Source organism: Gigantopelta aegis, chromosome 8, assembly GCF_016097555.1.
Source record: "Gigantopelta aegis isolate Gae_Host chromosome 8, Gae_host_genome, whole genome shotgun sequence".
NCBI classification, from domain to species: domain Eukaryota; kingdom Metazoa; phylum Mollusca; class Gastropoda; order Neomphalida; family Peltospiridae; genus Gigantopelta; species Gigantopelta aegis.
In genome coordinates this window covers 49,964,566-49,987,012 of record NC_054706.1, presented here as the reverse complement: position 1 = coordinate 49,987,012, position 22,447 = coordinate 49,964,566, and the positions used below count along the sequence as shown (strand labels likewise).

The 22,447-nt window shown below is 40.7% G+C and overlaps 1 protein-coding gene across 1 annotated transcript in view; it reads left to right on the top strand.

The window, feature by feature from the left end:
* The window catches only part of LOC121379296 (deleted in malignant brain tumors 1 protein-like), a 25,317-nt gene extending 2,870 nt beyond the window's left edge, over window positions 1-22,447 (top strand). The window contains exons 5-16 of the mRNA XM_041507842.1: window positions 2,943-3,090; window positions 4,808-4,980; window positions 6,276-6,329; window positions 7,140-7,312; window positions 8,473-8,617; window positions 10,414-10,561; window positions 11,074-11,246; window positions 12,029-12,085; window positions 15,291-15,508; window positions 16,491-16,909; window positions 18,828-19,090; window positions 21,455-22,447. Of these exons, the coding sequence (XP_041363776.1) occupies window positions 2,943-3,090; window positions 4,808-4,980; window positions 6,276-6,329; window positions 7,140-7,312; window positions 8,473-8,617; window positions 10,414-10,561; window positions 11,074-11,246; window positions 12,029-12,085; window positions 15,291-15,508; window positions 16,491-16,909; window positions 18,828-19,090; window positions 21,455-21,636 (2,153 nt within the window). The 3' untranslated portion in view covers window positions 21,637-22,447. The remainder of the gene's footprint in view (window positions 1-2,942; window positions 3,091-4,807; window positions 4,981-6,275; window positions 6,330-7,139; window positions 7,313-8,472; window positions 8,618-10,413; window positions 10,562-11,073; window positions 11,247-12,028; window positions 12,086-15,290; window positions 15,509-16,490; window positions 16,910-18,827; window positions 19,091-21,454) is intronic.

Genomic DNA, 22,447 nt, shown 5'->3' with positions numbered 1-22,447 from the left:
TCCAAGGGTCTCCAGTCCACGTTGAGGTATCCTCCTCGAAGTAGCTTCGGATCCAACGTGTCCCCCTGCATGTACTGGTGCAGCTGACGTCTGAGTCCGTTGATGGCCAGGACCCAGTCATCGTCCTCAGGGGGGAGTGACTACCGGTGGCGGCGGCTTTGTCTTGGCTGGTTGGATGGTCGGTGATGTCGCCTTCCGTTTCGCCGCCGCAACAACAACGTGTCCCTGAGCCGACTCAACGGGCGCGGTCGGTATAGTTGACCGCGTCACCGGAATCGGCATCCGTGGAGTGGAGGTCGGTGGAACCGCCATCGTCCCCTGACACATCGCTGTGTCTAGGTCTGAGTACGGCTCATCCGGGGATGCTGGTGTCCATGGCACTGGCGTCCTCTTCGGTGGTGACGGTGGGGGCGGCGACGCAGAAGGACCCACCGCTGGCGGTTGAGCCGCCATTTTTGGATACCTCCGAGCCGCTCCCGGCGCGCGTCTCCTCCTCCCTCCTCTTCTTATCTTCTTTACCGGGTCGCCGTACACTAAGGTCACGGTCGCCCGTGACCCCGTGTACGCGACTCGGTACTTTAACAATGCTCCGAAAGAAGGGGGGGGGGGGGGGGGGAGGTAACTCGAGAGCACAAGTTTCCGTGTCTTGTCTCATCGCCAGTCGCTAGAGAAGGACAGCTTTGAAGTGACAACTATTTGACTGAAGTTGACAGAGGTAAGCATGTAGTTTGTAAACGTGTAACTTGTTGACATTGGAGACTTGTTTACGGTAATTCCAGCCCATGCAAAAGTAGTGCTTTTTGTGTAAAATGGCTGTACTCGGGCCAGGTTTAGTGGGTTGTGTTTGTTTAAATCAATATCCTGGGAGAAAGAGCTTGACAACAGGGGGTGTCCTGTTCAAGGTATGTTTCCCCTAGGCGGGCAAAGGCACATACAAAAATCCATGAGCCTGCTGATATTAATAAAAATGTTATAGCAATATACTGTGACTTTCCTGTCATGGACGGAGGAGCCGGCCAAGGCCGGCTCTTGTGCCCACGACAGGCGTGCGCTACAACAGCTTGTTCTGAATGTGCACGTAAAACCCTATGACCTGACCTGACCTACTGTGGCATTCATCCCTTTATACTTATTTTTGTGCATATACTATATAATTTAGGTTAAAGCACGCTGTCTTTCCAGGAGAGAGGGGTATTGGTTAATTGTTAATGGTTAGTGTGACGGTACATGCTTTTAAATTTGTTTCGCCTGTGGCGATTTTAATTGTGTTAGAGGGCCGTGTGCAGTTCCACATGCACTTAGCGCAGGTGGGCAACTTGTTACGTAATACTTCGCGCGATCGGGCATTCCAATATGCACTTAGTCCAGCTGTGGAAGCCATGTGGCGAGTAGTTACGTAATACCTCTGCGAGTGCGGTTTTTACAACCGTGATTTGGCGACGATGGCGTCAGTAAGTCTGACGATCAGAGAGAAATATACCGACGCTAGTAGAGGTGAAATATCAGATGATAGGGGGAGGTACCGCCTTGTACCCCCAGGCCAATTCTGATTTGATAATAAATAGCTAGTTTTTAGAGATATCGAGGAGAAACATTTGGAAGGCGTCCAGGAGGAACGTTGTCCGTTTGGACTGGTAAATATTTTATTTCTGCTCTGTTGTATAACCTTGATGTGATTGATGTGACTTTAAATATTTTAATACTGTATTATACCAATATTCTTTAGACAGTGTCTTCGGTCATCTGACGAAGTAAATCGTAGACTTTTTGTTCTAACATTATACGAGTATTTGGTAATATAAAGCTTAGCCAGTCATCCTAGACGACCTAGGCAAACTGTAGGTTATTGTCTTTATTGTGATAAGTATTAATTCTGTGTTACAAGGTTACTGAATGAGTAGTTAGGGGTAATTAAAAATTAACCCGTTAGGAATAGAGCTGTAATTCCTTTATTAATTAAGTTCCCCTGGAAGCGTTCCTAAATTATCACACGTTACTGAACGAGTAGTAAGAGTTAATTAAAAATTAACCAGTTAGGAATGGTGTTGTAATTCCTTTATTAATTAACTTCTCCTGGAAGCGTTTCTCAATTATCACACGTGTGGGTGTGGTGTAACGGTGAAGTGATTCGCATATTGTGTAACTAGACACCTAGAGATTAACTAATTAAGTGATCAGTTCTGGGTTGTTATTATTGCTGTTATTAATTAGCTACTACGGCTGTACATTTGTCAGCGTAGATTAATACAGACTCCAAAGTGTATTGTGTTTTTGTTGTGTTTCTAGTGAGCTAAACGTGCTATAAATATATATACTTTATATAAGATCGTATCTCTGATCATACCTAGAGACGAGCCATACTAGGGTTTAACAGCCTGTTACAGAGAGATCTAATAGATATACAGTTAGGAGAGATATTTTGATAATCGTGTTTTATTCAGTTACGGGAATTATAGAATCCCCGTGACAGTTAGTGAGAGAGAAGCCGGTGTAGTGACCTAACACCTAACCACTTAGTCGTTGAACTCGCGCTGGATGGGAGCTGGTACCGGGTTTCGAACCCACTACGTACACCACCGAAACCGTTTAATCACATCGTTAAGGACATCTTGGAAATGACCCTTATTCGTGGTCTAATTGTACTTACCGGCCTCGGTGACGCAATGGTTAAGCCATCAGACTACAGGCTGGTAGGTACAGGGTTCGCAGCCCGGTACCGGCTCCAACCCAGAGCGAGTTCTTAAGGGATCAATGGGTAGGTGCAAGGCCACTACACCCTCTTCTCTCTCTCTCACTAACCACTAACCAACTAACAACTAACCCATTGCCCTGGACTGACAGCCCAGATAGCTGAGATGTATACCCAGGAGAGCGTGCTTAATTGGATATATGCACGAAAATAAGTTGAAATGACAAAAATGTAGTTAACTCTGTGTTTACAGTGGGTACAGATGGAATTCGACTTGTCAATGGAAGCAATCACATGGAGGGACGGGTGGAGATCTTCTATAACTCGACGTGGGGCACAATCTGCGATGATGCGTGGGGCAAAACCGACGCCAAAGTCGTGTGTCTCATGCTGGGATTGCCGTAAGTTAAGCCGAGAGCGATTATTTTTAGAAATCATTGATTTCAGTTGCAGTATCCTAAACCTGTATCCTAACTACGGCAGTTCGGAGCGAGGCATGGGATTTTTTAAGAAATCTGAGTGATTTCAATTGCAGTGATCCTCAACAAAAATGCTGTATCCTAACCTTGCTGCAGAGAGCGATTAGTTTTAGAAATCATTGATCTTTCAGTCCTGCAGTATCCTAAACCTGCATAACCTAAATAACCGTTGACGCGTCGCGACGCGACCGAAGCGAGCCATTCTTTTTTTTTTTAGAAATATTGATTTCAATTGCAGTATCCTAACGCGTGCGACGCGTGCGACGCGACATTTTTTTTTTTTATTGATTTCGCAGTATCGTACCGGACGCGTGCGGTTAGGATGCTGTAATTGAAATCAATGATTTCTAAAATGATCGCTCGCGTCACTCGCGCGGATACAGCTTTAGGATACAACTTTAGGATACAGCTTTAAGAACGATCTCATCGAGTGTCATTTCGTGTCCAGTTGCTGACTACCCACATTCAAATTTATATATTTTGTATATCTGCGCGCACGCGTGCTTGTATCTGTACGTATGCCTGTGCATGTATGCATGCACGCATGTACGTATACATGTAGGGGTGTATACATATGTACATGCGTATATAGGTGTGCATGTACGAATGCAGATATGTAAGTGGGTTTGTATGTGCGTGTGTGCATACTTCTGATTTTTTAAATTATCCTATTAATATGCATTATTATGGCTATGATTATGATTAGTAGTAGTGGTAGTAGTAGTAGTAGTAGTAGTAGTAGTAGTAGCAGCAGTAGTAGCAGTAGCAGTAGCAGTAGCAGTAGTGGTAGTGGTAGTGGTGGTGGTAGTGGTGGTAGTGGTAGTGGTAGTGGTAGTGGTAGTGGTAGTAGTAGCGGTAGCGGTAGCGGTAGCGGCAGCGGCAGTGGCAGCGGCAGCAGTAGTAGTAGTAGCAGTAGCAGTAGCAGTAGCAGTAGCAGTAGCAGTAGCAGTAGCAGCAGTAGTAGTAGTAGTAGTAGTAGTAGCAGCAGTAGTAGTAGTGTTAGTGTTAATGCTCTTGTTAGAGTTAGTGTTAGTGTTAGTAGTAGTAGTAGTAGTAGTAGTAGTAGTAGTAGTAGTAGTAGTAGTAGTAATAGTAGTAGTAGTAGTGGTAGTGGCATTATTAGTAGTAGTATCAGTAATAATAGTAGTAGCAATAGCAGCAGTAGTAGTAAAATTAGTATTAATAATGATAATTGAATTAAATAATACCAGTTGCTGTATAATATTACAAAGATGTTATAAGACCTCAGAGATCAATGCTCTGAAGTTAGTTCTTTTATCTACCTACAGGGGGCTAGACGTAGCCCAGTGGTAAAGCTCGCTTGATGCGCGGTCGGTTTGGGATCGATTCCCGTCGGCGTGCCCATTGGGTCATTTCTCGCTCCAGCCAGTGCACCACGACTGGTACATCAAAGGCCGTGGTATGTGCTATCCCGTCTATAGGATGGTGCATATAAAAGATCCCTTGCTGTTAATCGAATAAAAGTAGCCCATGAAGTGGCGACAGCGGGTCTCCTCCCTCAATATCTGTGTGGTCCTTATCCATATGTCTGACGCCATATAACCGTAAATAAAATGTGTTGAAAGTGTCGTTAAATAAAACATTTCCTTCCTTCCTTCCTTCATTTACCTACATATAGAGACTTGCAGTGGTTGGCGTTTGCATTTGCTACATATGGCAGAGGAACCGGGCAAATATGGCTGGACAATGTTGGGTGCTTTGGCAACGAAACAACGTTACTTTCCTGTTCGTCTATCGAGTTGGGGAAGCACAACTGTAACCACGGGGAAGATGCTGGCGTCAGATGCACAGGTAAAATCAGTACTGATGTAGAGTTCATATTAACGTGGGGTATGTTGAAACACATTTTCTTACACACCCGTTGGTGAGAACACCATACGTTATTTTTGATAACACATGGGTTGTTAACTGACACGTGTTTTAACAATTTCGATATATATGACTGGCTGCTTCTAGGTGATGACCAGGTCACCAGTGTCATGCATCCAATGAAAAACCACACGGTGGAAATAGGTTACACTGTGACGTATAGTAAACCTGACAATCATGTGTCTGTGACGCGTAAGTTAGCTACAAGTGTAACGGCTGTAAATAACTTTTAGTCGAAAAAGATGTAAACATTTGCTTAAAACCTGGTTTTTGAGGATATGTAAGAAATATAATAATATATTCGTGTCCGTTAGATACCATTTATCTCACAACTCGTTGTTTTAAAACGTATCAAACTCGCTTTCGCTCGTTAAATACATTTTAAAACAACTCGCTGTGCGATAAATGGTATCTAACGGCCACTCGTGTATTATTCTCTATCTATCTTACAACTCGCTGTGAGATAAATGGTATCTAACGGCCACTCGTGTATTATTCTCTATTGATTGCTTTTTAAAAACGGGGCGGGACGTAGCCCAGTGATAAAGCGCTCGCGTGGTCAGTTTTGGGATCGATCCCCGTCGAAGGGCCCATTGGGCTATTTTTTTTGTCCCAGCCAGTGCACCACGATTAATATATCAAATGCCTTGGTATGTGCTATCCTGTCTGTGACATGACGCGTATAAAAGATCCTTAGCTACTAATGGAAAAAATGTAGCGGGTTTCCTCTCTAAGACTATATGTCTAAATTACCGAATGTTTGACATCCAATAGCTGATGGTTAATAAATCAATGTGCTATACTGGTGCAGTTAAACAAAACAAACTTTAACAAACTTTAACTTTTGAAAAACAGATGGATTAGGCACGAGGTTTATAAGTTTCTTGGACTTCTCCTTATTAGGCTTTAATGTGAGATGTTTGACAAATAAAGTATAGTCGATTCTGGTTTGATATGATCAAATAAATCAAGAATTACAGAGTTAATGCTGGAGTAAGATACCGAAATATAAGACAGACCATGCGCTATTCATCGTATTAAAAGTACATGTAGATACCTTTACAAAGGCATATATTGTTTTGGTTTAACACTGTACAATGCATTCAGTGGCTTATTTCACAGCAGTTCATTTTTTTTTTTTTAACAAACGATCTACTAATACGTCTTACTATTAAATTTTGAAAACAGATTTATTAGTAATTGTTCTTTTTTTTCAGAATCTTATGAAAAAGTTAATCGAATGCAAAGAAAGAAACAAAGTTTTCCAAAAGGTAATCTCTTAATACGCATCATTTCCAGATGATACGGTTTTACTGTTACATTCAATACCTGAATCAAATCAGTTTAAGGGGCGGGATCGGTCCCCGTCGGTGGGCCCATTTGGCTATTTCTCGTTCCAGCCAGTGCATCACGACTGGTATATCAAAGGCCATGGTATGTACTACCCTGTCTGTGGGATGGTGCATATAAAATATCCCTTGCTGCTAATCGAAAAGAAGTGGCGACAGCGGTTTCCTCTCTCATTATCTGTGTGGTCCTTAATCATGTTTTGACGCCATATAACCGTAAATAAAATGTGTTGAGTGCGTCGTTAAATAAAAACATATTTTTTCTTTCAAATCAGTTTAATAACACGGTGTAGATTATGTTTGTCTGTACGTCTGTCTGTCTGCCTGTCTTTCGTCACTTGTTAGGTATGTTGGTCCGTCCGTCTGTATTTGTCTGTCTGCCTGTTTTTTCTTTCTTTTCCTTTCTTTTCCTTACTTTTCTTTCTTTCTTTTCTTTCTTTTCTTTTTCTTTCTTTCGTTTTTCTTTCTTTCTTTCTTTCTTTCTTTCTTTCTGTTGATTCGTTCATTTATATTTTTATCAATTAATTAATTGATTCATTCACTGATTTACTGATTGATTGATTGATTGATTGATTGATTGATTGATTGATTCAAACATTTATACATATTTGTATTACACTAGAACAACAAGGGTTGCTTTTTCTATTTATATTCTATTTTTGCATTAAAGATACATTTACATAGATAACCTTTATATGAGTTATTCAACAGTAGTGTGTTCTATCCTCACAGGCTGTGGTGGCTACTATAACGACTTGGAAGGCCAAATAACTTCTCCCCAGTTCCCACTGTATCCAAATTTTGCTCACTGTGAGTATTACATATACCCTCCAGTATCTACCACAAATGTGACGCGACTCACATTCCAAACATTTGGTCTGGAAAAGGGGGCTGATTTTTTAGAGGTAAGTATCCATTTAAAATTACAAACAATATATAATTCAATTGCAAATAGCTGTTTGTTTTTATTTAACGATATCAGCATACATTGATTGACGAACATTCTGTTCCTTTAATAATACTATTATTGTTAATATGCTGATAATAATGCTGATGATGATACTAATACTAATACTAATAATAATAATAATAACAATATAATAATAATAATAATAATATAATAATAATAATAATAATAATAATAAAATAATAATGATGATGATGATGATGATGATGATGATGATGATGATAATTCCAGTAATAAATTAAAAGTAGTATTGTTCATTATCATGGTAAATAATTATATATAAAAAATCCAAAGGTACACCAATAATAGTGAGGGTATATTAACTGATACCATTTCAAAGATAACTAAGTCAAGTCATATAATAGCCGAGCATTGATTACAATAACTGGATTTTGTTTGTATGTTAGTGCTGGCTTGATGTGCTGTCGGTCTGGGATCGACCCCCGTCGGTGGGCCCATTGGGCTATTTCTCGTTCTAACCAGTGTACCATGAATGATAAATCAAAGGCTGTGGTATGTGCTATCCTGTCTGTTGGATGGTGCATATACAAGATCACTTGCTGCTAATGGAAACATATAGTGGTTTCCTCTCTAAAACTATGTGTCGCAATTACCGAATGTTTGACATCCAATAGCCGATGATTAATTAATCAATGTCCTCCAGTGATGTCGTTAAACAATAAAAAGATATCCTGCTGCTAATGGAAAAAATGTCGCATGTTTCTTCTAAAAATATATCAAAATGACAAAATGTTTGACATCCCATAGCCGATAATTCATAAATCAATGTGATCTGTGTATATTAGGGGCGAGACGTAGCCCAGTGGTAAAGAGCTCGCTTGATGCGCGGTCGGTTTGGGATCGATCCCCGTCAGTGGGCCATATTGGCCGTACTACCCTGTCTGTGGGATGGTGCATATAAAAGATCCCTTGCTGCTAATCGAAAAGAGTAGCCCATGAAGTGGCGACAGCGGGTCTCCTCCCTCAATATCTGTGTGGTCCTTAACCATATGTCTGACACCATATAACCGTAAATACAGTGTGCTGAGTGCGTCGTTAAATAAACCATTTCCTTCCTTCCTGTGTATGTTACACTAGATTCGGGAAGATGGAGCAAACGGCGTTGTACTCGGCAGGTTCACGGGAGACCACCTTCCTCCGGTGTTCTTTGCGAAACGCCTGTACTTGTTGTTTACCTCGGACAACTCCCGAACATACCGAGGATTTCAAGCGGAATGGTCTAGTAAGTTACTTGCGATATTAACCGGCCTGGTAGATAGAAGGTTCGTAGCCCGGTACCGACTCCAACCCAGAGCGAGTGCTTAAGGGCTCAATGGGTAGGTGTAAGGCCACTACACTCTCTTCTCTTTCACTAACCACTAACCAACTAACAACTAACCCACTGTCTTGTACAGACAACCCAGATAGCTGAGGTGTGTGCCTAAGACAGCGTGCTTGAACCTTAATTGGATATAAGCACGAAAATAAGTTGAAATGAAATGTGATTTTAAGCTTAATGGTGCCGTACGTCTATTAAAATATTATACCAAATGCGCAGGCAAATTTCTTAAAATTTGAATGTAACTATTTGAATGTAACAGCCCGAATTGTTTATGCTGACTGGTCCATTAAGTTTTTATAAGCTTTAAAGCCAGATGTTTCAGTACCGTACATTAGTACCGGCATCGGTGGTGTAGTGGTTAAGCCATCGGTTACGTAAGGCTGGTAGGTACTGGGTTCGCATCTTGGTACCGGCTCCCACCCAAAGCGAGTTTAATGAATCAATTGGTAAGGCCACTACACCGACGTCTCTGTCACTAACAACAAACAACTAAACACTAATAACCCACTGAACTGGACAAACAGATAGATGAGTTGCGTAACAAGAACAGCCTGCTTAAACCTTAAATGGATATAAGCACAAACATAACTATAAATGAATGAATGAATGAATGAATGAATGTTAATTGTAAAGTTTTAAAAACACTTTGACTTCTATACAAAGTTTTAAAATATACTTACCTTGATTTTATGTATTGTATTATACTTTTCACCCACAGCTCCTTACACTGTGGTTCTACATAAATATATATAAATAATATTTTCATATACTTACCATCTGTGACACCCAATAGCCGATGTGTATTTTTGTGCTGGGGTGTCGTTAAACATTCATTCATTCATTCATACGAACATTTTCAGCTGAATGGTTCCGTAAGTTACACTTAAGATATAAAGCTGGATGGTTGAATAACTTACTTAATAAGAATCAATGGATTTTTCATGGGGGGTGGGGGTGGGGGTGGGGGGTGGGAGTGGGAGGAGCAACCCACACTATGTATGTATGTATGTATATACGTATGTATCTATGATTTTATAAAATTTAATGCAGTAAAAACAAGGTTCGATTTGGGTGTGGAGGGGGGGGGGGGAGATGACCTCCTCGCTACTCTACTGATAATAAGAAGCTTTTCCTACTAACTATTACGTTTTATAAGCAGACGCCAGTTATCGTCATTCGATTCGTCAAATAGTCCCTTAGACTCTGTCTTATGTAGACCGGCCTCGGTGGCGTCGTGGTTAGGTCATCGGTATACAGGCTGGTAGGTACTGGGTTCGGATCCCAGTCCAGGTACCGACTCCAAACCCTGAGTGAATGCTCCGCAAGGCTCAATGGGTAGGTGTAAAACCACTTGCACCGACCAGTGATCCATAACTGGTTCAACAAAGGCCATGGTTTGTGCTAGCCTGCCTGTGGGAAGCGCAAATGAAAGATCCCTTGCTGCCTGTCGTAAAAGAGTAGCCTATGTGGCGACAGCGGGTTTCCTCTAAAATAACAGTGTCAGAATGACCATATGTTTGACGTCCAATAGCCGATGATAAGATAAAAAAATCAATGTGCTCTAGTGGCGTCATTATATAAAACAAACTTTACTGTCTTGTGCTGAGCTAAGGAGTTGTCCCTCCATATTAGCCATTTTGTCGGTCAGTTCTCTATGTATTTTTTCGTTGTGTTTCTTTTTCTGTTTTTAAATAAAGGTACGGATACCGGCGTCAGATTACGGAATGGCACGTGGTTTGGGGAAGGCAGGTTTGAAATGTTTTACAACAAGAATTGGGGAACGGTTTGCGACGATTCTTGGGGCAACGAGGAAGCGACGGTTGTGTGTTCCATGCTAGGATACGTGTAAGTACTTGATTCGTAGAAGCTTTAGTCACACCTGTTATTATTGTCGTCTATGGAAATTGATTTAGTGGCATGCAGCCTAGAGGTCAAAATGAATAGCTTTCTATTAAAGGGACATTCCTGAGTTTGCTGCAATGTTTAAGATGTTATCGACTAACAGCGACTTTTTAACGAGTGTAGCTACATATCAAATATATTTTTCTGCTTAAAATATTAGTGGCTGTATATTAAACGTGTTTCTGATCTTTCTAATATTTGTACTAGGTTAAATTTCATTTTATTTCCTAATTTATTTATTTTTTGCTACGTACAAAATCCAGTTTGGGCTTCTTTCAAATATTAAGGCGACCAGAAACACATTGAATATACAGACACTGTAAAGAAGAAATTATATTTAATATGCAAGTTTAATCGTAGAAATATCTTATTAGTCGGAAACATCTTACAATGCAGCAAACTCAGGAATGTCCCTTTAAGTCCTTCTTTAACTCTATTTGCAACGTTAATTCCAGGGGCTTTGGTGCCATGGGCTTACAGGGCGGACGGTATGGACGTGGGACTGGTCCCATTTTTATTGATAATGTCGGTTGCCTTGGTAACGAAAACAACATTTTGGATTGCTCTCACGGGGGACTGTACCAACACAACTGTAACCACGGAGAGGATGCAGGCGTTATTTGTGGAAGTATTTAAACATTTTTGTGAACATTTATTTTACATTTTTATGAACATTTGTTAAAAGATTTTTGTGAACATTTATTTACACATTTTTATGAATATTCATTTTTTTTATAAACATTTATTTTAAAATGTTTTTGAACATTTATTTAAAGATGTTTTTGAACATTTATTTAAACATATTTTTGTGAAAATTTATTGTGAACACAATTTTATGACCATTTATTTAAAGATTTTTTTCTGACGTTTATTTAAAGATTTTTATAAACTTTTAAAGGTGTTTTGTGAACATTTAATTAACCATTTTTATGACAAGTTATTTAAAGATTTTTTATGAACATTTATTTTAAAATTTTATAAACATTTATTTTAAATTTTGTGAACATTTATTCATAGATTCTTACGAATATTTATTTATAGATTTTGAAAACATATTTTTAAAGATTTTGTGAACATTGATTTAAATATTATTATGAACATTTCTTATTAGATTTTGTGAAATATTAAAAAAACCCCAACATTTTGTTAAATATTTCGTAAACGGTTATGTGAAGATTTTGTAAGCGTTTAAGTTAAATCAGACAGTTATTATTTGTTTTGCTGAAGCCCTTTCAACTCGATTAAACCTTTTGAAGACTTTGACAGCTTCAATTAAAATATACATACTTATTTCTGTGTACTTGTAAAATAGATAACAAATAGTTTATTCGAGCGCTTGTATACTTTAGTACATTTTTCACTAAACGTCTGCCCTTGACCCTTTAGCAATATTTTCGTTTTCCCTTTAAGAGAGCACCATGGACTCTGGAGATTCGACGCCCAACAAGATGGACAATGCCACGATAGGTGAGCTTCAACAAATAGTCTTAAAGGGACATTCCTGAGTTTGATGCAATGTTTAAGATATTATCGACAAACAGATACTTTTTAACGATTGTAATTACATATCAAATATATTGTTTTGCATAAAATATTAGTGGCTGAATATAAAACGTGTTTCTGATCGTTCTAATATTTATACTAGCTTAAATTTCATTTTATTTCCTAAAATAATGTTTTTTTCGTATGTACGAAATTATTTAAAGACAAAATGCAATTTGGGCTTCTTACAAATATGAAGACCAGAAACACATTGAATATACAGACACTGATATTCTAAACAAGAAAATATATTTAATATGTAAGTTTAATGGTAGAAATATTTTATTAGTCGGAAACATCTTACAATGCAGCAAACTCGGGAATGTCCCTTTAAGAGAAACATCTTACAATGCAGCAAACTCGGGAATGTCCCTTTAAGAGAAACATCTTACAATGCAGCGAACTCGGGAATGTCCCTTTAAGAGAAACATCTTACAATGCAGCAAACTCGGGAATGTCCCTTTAAGAGAAACATCTTACAATGCAGCAAACTCGGGAATGTCCCTTTAAGAGAAACATCTTACAATGCAGCAAACTCGGGAATGTCCCTTTAAACATGACAGATTATGATTACATTTCACGGAAAGGGCATGGGCGTAGTCTCTCTACAAATATTATAATAAATTCGCATTTAGTGATGACACTATTCTACCAAAATGTTTATAACTGTCCGAACTGAAGAATAAAATTATGTCTGATGTGTGTGCGCATGTGCATGCGCATGTGCATGTGCATGTGCATGTATGCATGTATGTATGTATGTATGTATGTATGTATTGATGTGTGTATGTATGTATGTATGTATTGATGTGTGTATGTATGTATGCATGCATGTATGTTTGTATGTATCTATCTATCTATGTATGTATGTATGTATGTATGTATGTATGTATGTAAGCATGTATGTATATATGTATTGATGTATGAATATCTATATATTGCATATATGTCAGGGTTGCCTGTTACATACTAGATATTAACGCACTGGCGCAGGGGACAATTAAATCCTTTATGACCTCATAATTTGTCTCATGCCGTTGCTGGGACTCGAAACTGTGGCACCGAATCTCCCGCAAATTGCAGACTTATCACGATGCGCTCTGAGCTACTGAGGCATCCATATGTATTTATGTGTGTATGTGTGTATGTGTGTATCTCTCTCTCTCTCTCTGTCTCTGTCTCTCTCTCTGTCTCTCTCTCTCTCTCTCTCTCTCTCTCTCTCTCTCTCTCTCTCTCTCTCTCTGTGTGTGTGTGTGCGGCTGAGCGCGCGCGCGCGCGTGTGTGTGTGTGTGTGTGTGTGTGTCTGTGTGTTCGGGTAGGTAGGTGATGTTGCTGGACAGAGAGCAAATATATAAATAGACACCGAGTTAGCCAAACGAATGGACGGACTAACAAACAGACAAACAGACAGACGGACAGAAAAATAGATAGAAGCAAAGAAAATAGTTAACATTAAATAGATAGACAGACGGACAGGCAGACAGTTAGAGACAGTCCGGTTATTAATACTCCTGTAACCGGCACGTGCAACCGATTACGTGTATCTACTCTTCAAAACGAGTGGTGGGATCTAGCTCAGTCGGCAGAACAATTGTTTGAGATGTTTTGGTTAAAGGATCGACCATTCTATGATTTTTTTTTTTTTTAAACCTTCCAACCATTGACCCAATATTTTTATATCAAAGGCCATGGTATGTGCTGTCCTGTATGTGGGAAAACGCAAGTAAAAGATCCCATGCTAATGAAAAGGAAATGTAGCGGGTTTGACATTTTTACCACGACGACTATGTATCACAATTACCACATGTTTGACATCCAGTAGCCGATGATTAATAAATCACTGTGCTCAAATCGTGTCAAAACAAACAAAACAAACTACAGTAAAGTACACTTATAACGAACATGCTTATAACGAACAGCTGCATGGAATGAACTGGTCGTTTTATCTCCCTATACATTAATAACCAACTTACGCAAATGGGTACAACGAACTACTGCTATAACGAACTAACTAGCTTCCGGTTCGTTATAAGAATACAACGAACTACTGCTATAACAAACTAAGTAGCTTCCGGTTCGTTATAAGAATACAACGAACTACTGCTATAGCAAACTAACTACCTTCCGATTCGTTATCAGAATACAACGAACTACTGCTATAACGAACTAACTAGCTTCCGGTTCGTTATAAGAATACAACGAACTACTGCTATAACGAACTAACTACCTTCCAGTTCGTTATAAGAATACAACGAACTAACTACCTTCCAGTTCGTTATAAGAATACAACGAACTAACTACCTTCCGGTTCGTTATAAGAATACAAATCATAGAATGGTCGATCCTTTAACCAAAACATCTCAAACAATTGTTCTGCCGACTGAGCTAGATCCCACCACTCGTTTTGAAGAGTAGATACACGTAATCGGTTGCACGTGCCGGTTACAGGAGTATTAATAACCGGACTGTCTCTAACTGTCTGCCTGTCCGTCTGTCTATCTATTTAATGTTAACTATTTTCTTTGCTTCTATCTATTTTTCTGTCCGTCTGTCTGTCCGTTATAAGAATACAACGAACTACTGCTATAACGAACTACCTTCCGGTTCGTTATAAGAATACAACGAACTACTGCTATAACAAACTAATTACCTTCCGGTTTGTTATAAGAATACAACGAACTACTGCTATAACAAACTAACTACCTTCCGGCTCGTTATAAGAATACAACGAACTACTGCTATAACAAACTAACTACCTTCCGGTTCGATATAAGAATACAACGAACTACTGCTATAACAAACTAACTACCTTCCGGTTCGTTATAAGAATACAACGAACTACTGCTATAACAAACTAACTACCTTCCGGTTCGTTATAAGAATACAACGAACTACTGCTATAACAAACTAACTACCTTCCGGTTCGTTATAAGAATACAACGAACTACTGCTATAACAAACTAACTACCTTCCGATTCGTTATAAGAATACAACGAACTACTGCTATAACAAACTAACTACCTTCCGGTTCGTTATAAGAACACAACGAACTACTGCTATAACAAACTAACTACCTTCCGGTTCGATATAAGAGTACTTTACTGTATATCGTTTCTCCTCCTCCCTACAGCCAGCCTCCTGGAGGCAGTAAACATCTCGTGTGGTTCCATGAAGCTCGTGGTCTCGGTGGACATGGTGTTGCTCAACTCCCTGTTCCCTTTCCTCGACCAGTACAACCAGTACCTCAGTCTAGCGGCGGACGTGGAGGAATGTCGCGGGGATACCCTAAACAACGGACCACAACTCCTCTTCCAGATAGACGTCACCGACTGTGGGATGATCATCAGTGTGAGTTTTACATGTAGATAATATAGACGACAGTTAATGTTTTTATTTAACGACGCACTCAACGCATTTTATTTACGGTTATATGGCGTCGGACATATGGTTAAGGACCACACAGATATTGAGAGAGGAAACCTGATGTCGCCACTTCATGGGCTTATATTATCTAAAGACAGATTGAAATCATGGGAATTGCCATCACTGACATAGCCAGTGGGTGGCGGGATGGTTGCAGAGGCAGATCCGAGAGTAGGGGCAGGTGTCCCATCCCCCCTAAAGATATTAAAGTTTCCCCTTTTTTTCATTGCGGCGCCTTTTTGACGAGTTGGTACATGTGCCATCCCTCCCCCTCCCCCGTTAGTCCCCTCCCTCAAACTATTTCCTAGATCCGACCTTGTAGATATTATACACATATCCTGAAATAATGACAATTGCCATCACTGACGTAGGGTGTGGGCATTGGGGCAATGTTTCCCTAAGTAGCGACAGCGGATTTCCTCTCTCAATATATGTGTGGTCCTTAACCAAATGTCTTACGCCATATAACCGTAAATAAAATGTGTTTAGTGCGTCGTTAAATAGAACACGTCCTTCCTCCCTTCCTTCCTAACAGTGTACAACGTCGATTTAATATATGTATTACAGTGTTAAATGACATTTAGAATATCCTGCCACGTTGATCCTTTCGGCTATTACATGACTGTTGTGTTATCACAGGCGTATGGGCTCCCATTTTTGTAGGGGTTGGGGGCAGGTTGGGTTTTTTTTTTGGACCAAATTAAACGAAAATGCCCGAATCTGGATAACAACATTATTCGTATTACCATTACTACAAAACAGCTATATAGCCCGAATATCTCTTTGCCTGAATTTGAGGTTTTGCTCCAGAATTAGGGGCCAGTTGCCCCCACCCTCCATCTGCCCCTTGTCTCGTACGCTTGTGTGTTATGAGCGTTCATAATGATTTTTTTCTGGCTGCTTGCAGGAAACCGAAGACTCCGTGTTATTCCACAACAAACTAGTTTCTCACACCAACTCATCTGTCCAGACGGAGACGTTTCGAACGGGCCAGACTCTGGCCGTCCCCCTGGAGTGCTCGCTGTCAAAGACTGTGGTCCTCGCTAACAGACTGAAGTCGTTCGAAACGCGCGTTGAAGGCGAGACCATCAAGGGTAATGGGAATTTCAGCGCCACGATGGACTTCTACAAGGATTCCGCTTTCGCCTCGATGATTTACGACTACCCCGCGTACGTTCAGCTAGGGCAGGAGTTGGGGGTGGAGATCGCGCTCCTCACCAGTCTGATGGATCTAAAACTGGTCACACAGAACTGCTGGGCAACGTCCACGTCTGATTCACCCGACCACAGCATCGAGACGGCTGGCTATTTTCTCATTCAAAATAGGTGAGAGAATGTCCATAAATAATATACACAAGACGCGTGGGTAATTGGCATTGTTATAAACGTCAAAGTTTGTTTTGTTTAACGACACCACTGGAGCACATTGATTAATTAATCATCGGCTACTTGATGTCAAACATTTGGTAATTCTGACACATGGTCATAAGAGGAAACCCGCTACATGTTTTTCCTAATGAAGCAAAGGATCTTTTATATGCACTTTGCCACAGAAAGGAAAACACATACCACGGCCTTTGACCAGTTGTGGTGCACTGATATCATTGGATGTTATAAATGTTACAATTCATGTCTTGGTGGTATAGTAGTTAACAAATCGGACTTAAGGCTGAAAAGTACTTCGTTCGCATTCCGGTACCGGCTCCCATCCAGAGTGACTATTACGATCAATTTGTAGGTATAAGGCCACCCTCACACACACTCTCTTTCTCCTCCTTTCTCTCCCTGCCTCCCCCCCCTCTCTCTCTCTCTCTCTCTCTCTCTCTCTCTCTCTCTCTCTCTCTCTCTCTCTCTCTCTCTCTCTCTCTCTGTCTGTCTCTGTCTGTCTGTCTGTCTGTCTCTCTCTCTCTGTTTGTCTGTCTTCTGTCTCTGTCTGTCTGTCTGTCTCTCTCTCTGTCTGTCTCTCTTTCTCTCTCTCTGTCTGTGTCTGTCTGTCTCTTTCTCTCTGTCTGTCTGTCTGTCTCTCTCTGTCTGTCTGTCTCTGTCTCTCTCTCTCTCTCTCTGTCTGCTCTCTCTCTCTCTCTCTCTCTCTCTCTCTCTCTCTCTCTCTCTCTCTCTCTCATTAAACACTAACCCACTCTCCTGGGCAGACAGTCCAGATAGCTGAGGTATGTGCCCAGGTCAGCGCGCTTCAACCTTAATTGGATATAAGCACGGAAATAAGTATGAATGAATGAATAAATAAATAAAAATGCATTTAAAAAACCCACACACGCACGCACACACACACACACACACACACACACACACACACACACACACACACACACACACACACACACACACAAATATAGCGATTTTAAAAATACATTCCTATATACAGTCAAACATCGTTACTCGATGTTGAAAGGGCCAAACCAATTAGTAACTCTAAACAAAAAGTGTTTAGAGATAATGAGAATTATATCATGATACTTAATATCGTGATCTCGCAAGATAACAGAGCCCGGGATAACAATGTTTGACTGTATATGTCGAAATGGCAATGACCTCTCGAAATCGTCTTTATCCCGATGGATATGGATTTATCTACTCACTCTTTAGTAATGTACAATTGGTAAACTGTATTGCAAAAACCCGGCCTCGGTGGCGTCGTGGTTAGGCCATCGGTCTACAGGCTGATAGGTAATGGATTCGGATCCCAGTCGAGGCATGGGATTTTTAATCCAGATACCAACTCCAAACCCTGAGTGAGTGCTCCACAAGGCTCAATGGGTAGGTGTAAACCACTTACACCGACCAGTGAACCATAACTGGTTCAACAAAGGCCATGGTTTGTGCTATCCTTCCTGTGGGAAGCGCAAATAAAAAATCCCTTGCTGCTAATCGGAAAGAGTAGCCCATGTAGTGGCGACAACGGGTTTCCTCTCAAAATCTGTGTGGTCCTTAACCATATGTCTGACGCCATATAACCGTAAATAAAATGTGTTGAGTGCGTCGTTAAATAAAACATTTCTTTGTATTGCAGTTGTTTCGGATGAACAGTAAACACAAATCTTGTTTTGTTCATCTGGAGAAGATTCTATTTAGTTGTGCCATGGTCTTTTTTTATGACCCTCCTCCCCTTGTTATTTTAGGTTACGTTGATGTAAGTACAAAAATAAATTAAAATTTATGAATAAAAAACAGGTTTGAATTATTATTATTATTATTATTATTATTATTATTATTATTATGCCGACAGATGTCCAGCCGACCCGACGACAAAATACATCCAGGCAGACAGCCAGAACAAGTTGAGATTTCTCTTCAAGACTTTCGAGTATATCAGAAAACAAAGTGAAGTCTACATCGTCTGCAATCTTCTGGTCTGTAATAAAACCGACCAATCAGCGAGATGCACCACTGATTGCGATACCGGAAACCGTCAAAGCAGAAGCGTGGACCAATCAGCGAGTGACTTACAAGTTGTTCAAGGTCCGCTCGTGTTTAAGGACCAGTCCGCAGGTAATGTAGTGTACCAGCATCTGTGCTATAACGTAGCCCAGAGGCAAAGCGTTTGCTTGATGCGCGGTCGGTCTAGGATCGATCCTCGTCGGTGGACCCATTTGGCTATTTTTCGTTTCAGCAAGTGCTCCACAATTGGTGTAACAAAGGCCGTGGTATGTGCTATCCTGTCTGTGGGATGGTGCATATAAAAGACCCCTTGCTGCTAATCGAATAGAGTAGCCCATGAAGTGGCGACAACGGGCTTCCTCTCAATATCTGCGTGGTCCTTAACCATATGTCTGACGCCATATAACCGTAAATAAAATGTGTTGAGTGCGTCGTTAAATTAAATATTTCCTTCCTTCCTTCCTGTACTATAATCGCAACCGGCCTCAGTGGTGTCGCCATCGAACATAAGGCTGGTTGGCACTGCTGGTTGGTACTGGATTCGCAGCTCGGTACCGGCTCCCACCAAGAGCGAGTTTTAACAACACCCTATTTTCTCTTACTAACTACTAACATGGGCGTACGACCCGAGGGGGCAGGGGCGGGGGGAGGGGGGGGGGGGCAATTGCCCTCCCCCCAAAATTCGGGCAAAACAGGGGGAAAAATTCGGGCAGTTTTTATCTGGGTAAAATGTCGGGCAAATCAACCCCTCCAGCCCACCTAAATCAAATAATCCCCATACGCCCATGACTACTAACAACTAACCACTATCCCACTGTCCTGGACAGATAGCTCAGATAGCTGAATTGTGTGCCCAGGACAGCGTGCTTGAACCGTAACTGGATATATGCACGAAAATAGGTCGAAATGAAATGAAATATAATCGTTAAACCATATTATGTTCCTTACAACGGCATAGTCGTATCCTAGAGTCAGCAAACATTTTGAGAAATTATGGTTCTACAATGCTACGATGTATAAGAAAGTTTTACCAATAGGAAGTGTTTTATTTAACGATGCACTCAACACATTTACGGTTATATGGCGTCGGACATATGGTTAAGGACCACACAGATATTGAGGAAACCCGCTGTCGCCACTTCATGGGCTACTCTTTTCGATTAGCAGCAAGGGATCTTTTATATGCACACATACCACGGCCTTTGATATACCAGTGGTGGTGCACTGACGGGGATCGATCCTAGACCGACCGCGTATCGAGCGAGCGTTGTACCACTGAGCTACGTTCCGCCCCGCACATTTTTACGAATATAAATAATGCTAAGTAATAATGCTAAGTGACATGGTGATTTATTACTGGTTTTCTCTAGTCATGGTGACGTGATACGTCGCTACGGAAGTAGCAATATCCGGTGACGGTCCCAGGGACCTTTACTGTAATAACAGGGCCGTACCTAGCTAGGGTTTAGGCTGGGGGGGGGGGGGGTGTCGGCCACTGAGGCTAAAACCACAATTTGTTTTACAATCGAATATTAGGCTATCCATATAGGAGTCGAGGCAAAATGTAGACAAAAGGGTTCGCTAGGTTTATGTTCGACCCCCCCCCCCCCGACCCTCACCCTCATCCACCAACCAAGCGGCCCTGTAGCCTAAAATAGGTGGGGTGTAAGTACAAACAAATCCATGACACAGTTTTATAGTGTTTTCTCCTGGTAGACAGAAAAGAAAGTAATGTTTTATTTAACGACGCACTCAACACATTTCATTTACGATTATATGGCGTCAGACATATGGTTAAGGACCACACATATATTGAGGGAGGAAACCCGCTGTCGCCACTTCATGGGCTACTCTTTCCGATTAGCAGCAAGGGATCGTTTATATGCATCATCCCACAAACAGGATAGTACATACCACGGCATTTGATGTACCAGTCGTGGTGCACTGGCTGGAGGGAGAAATAGCCCAGTGGGTCCACCGACGGGAATCGATCACAGACTGACCGCGCATCAAGCGAACGCTTTACCACTGGGTTACCTCCCATCAAAAATAAATCGTGACAAAAAAGAAGTCACATTTAAACTAAAAGGGGCACTTTAAAAAAGCATGGAAATACAGCTTTCATTCCATTTCAAGTTAATTTCGTGCTTATTTCCAATTAAGGTTCGGGCACGCTGTCTTGAGCACACACCTCAGCTATCTGGGCTGTCTGTCTAGGACAGTAGGTTAATTGATAATTGTTAGTGAGAGAGAAGAGTGGATAGTGACCTTATAAAAACCAGGACAAAGTTTGACCCATCGAGTCGTTGAAGTTCGCTCTGAGTGGGAGCCGGTACAGGGCTGCAAACCCTGAACTTACCAGCCACCATGCGATGGCTTAACCACGACACCACCGAGACCGGTTAACGTACCGCTATATCCATCTTGCCCTCTTATGTAAAGCCACGAATGACGTCATTCTTATTGATTTTACAGGTGCTAAGAAGAAGATTCCCCTGCCTATCATTCTCGGTGTTGTTATAGCCGTTGTTGTGGTGGTGATGGTGATTATTACAGTGATGGTGGTCAGATCGAGAAAACTGTCCGGTGATTTTTCACCGCCATACAGCGAATACGAAACTAAGTACGAAAAGGTGGCGATGCTGGATTTCGACTGAAGAAAAAACTATCAGACTTCTCTTAAAGGGACAGACACAAGTTTTTAAACACTACAGCATATTTTTCACTATTAGAATCGTTTATGATAACTGAAATCAAACATTACTTATATTTTATTCTTTAGATTATCCATTTCCGTATAACCGAAGTGTTTCTGGTCATCCTTGTGTTTGTAGTACTAAAAATTGCATTTTTCATATTTTTAAAAAAGCACGTGCATCTGAGAAGTAGCTGTTTATTGATTAGAATTCTAGTATATTTTTAAGGATATTTCATGTTTTAACGTCACATACTCTTATTTCATTCTATTGTAACTTTATCCAAACGAGTTACAGGTTTGTAAATTGACTAAACGTAGTGTCCATTTTTTTACGGTTTAAAACTAGGGGTCTGCGCCTTTAATAGAATGAACATTGACGGACGATAGAACACTGGCGTAGGAAGGGGTGGGAGAGGGGCGGCAAGGGGGCATGTGGCCCCACTCTTTATAGCACCTTCCTACGCCCGTGTAGAATATACATATAATACAGTAAAATGGACTATTTTCTGTACCATATTTATAGATTTTACAATGTTTTAGATATATTGAACGCAAATATAGACACAGTGGAAAATGAAGAGAACGAACATTGTTAGGCAACAGAATGGACACATACTACAGTAAATTGACTTTTTCTGCTCCATATTAATAGATTATACAATGTTTTACATGTTATATTTTCAAATATTGAATGGAAATATAGCCACATCGAACTTAAATCACTTCTCAAGAGTTTCGTATTCTGTCAAATAAAGGTATCCTAGATGTCA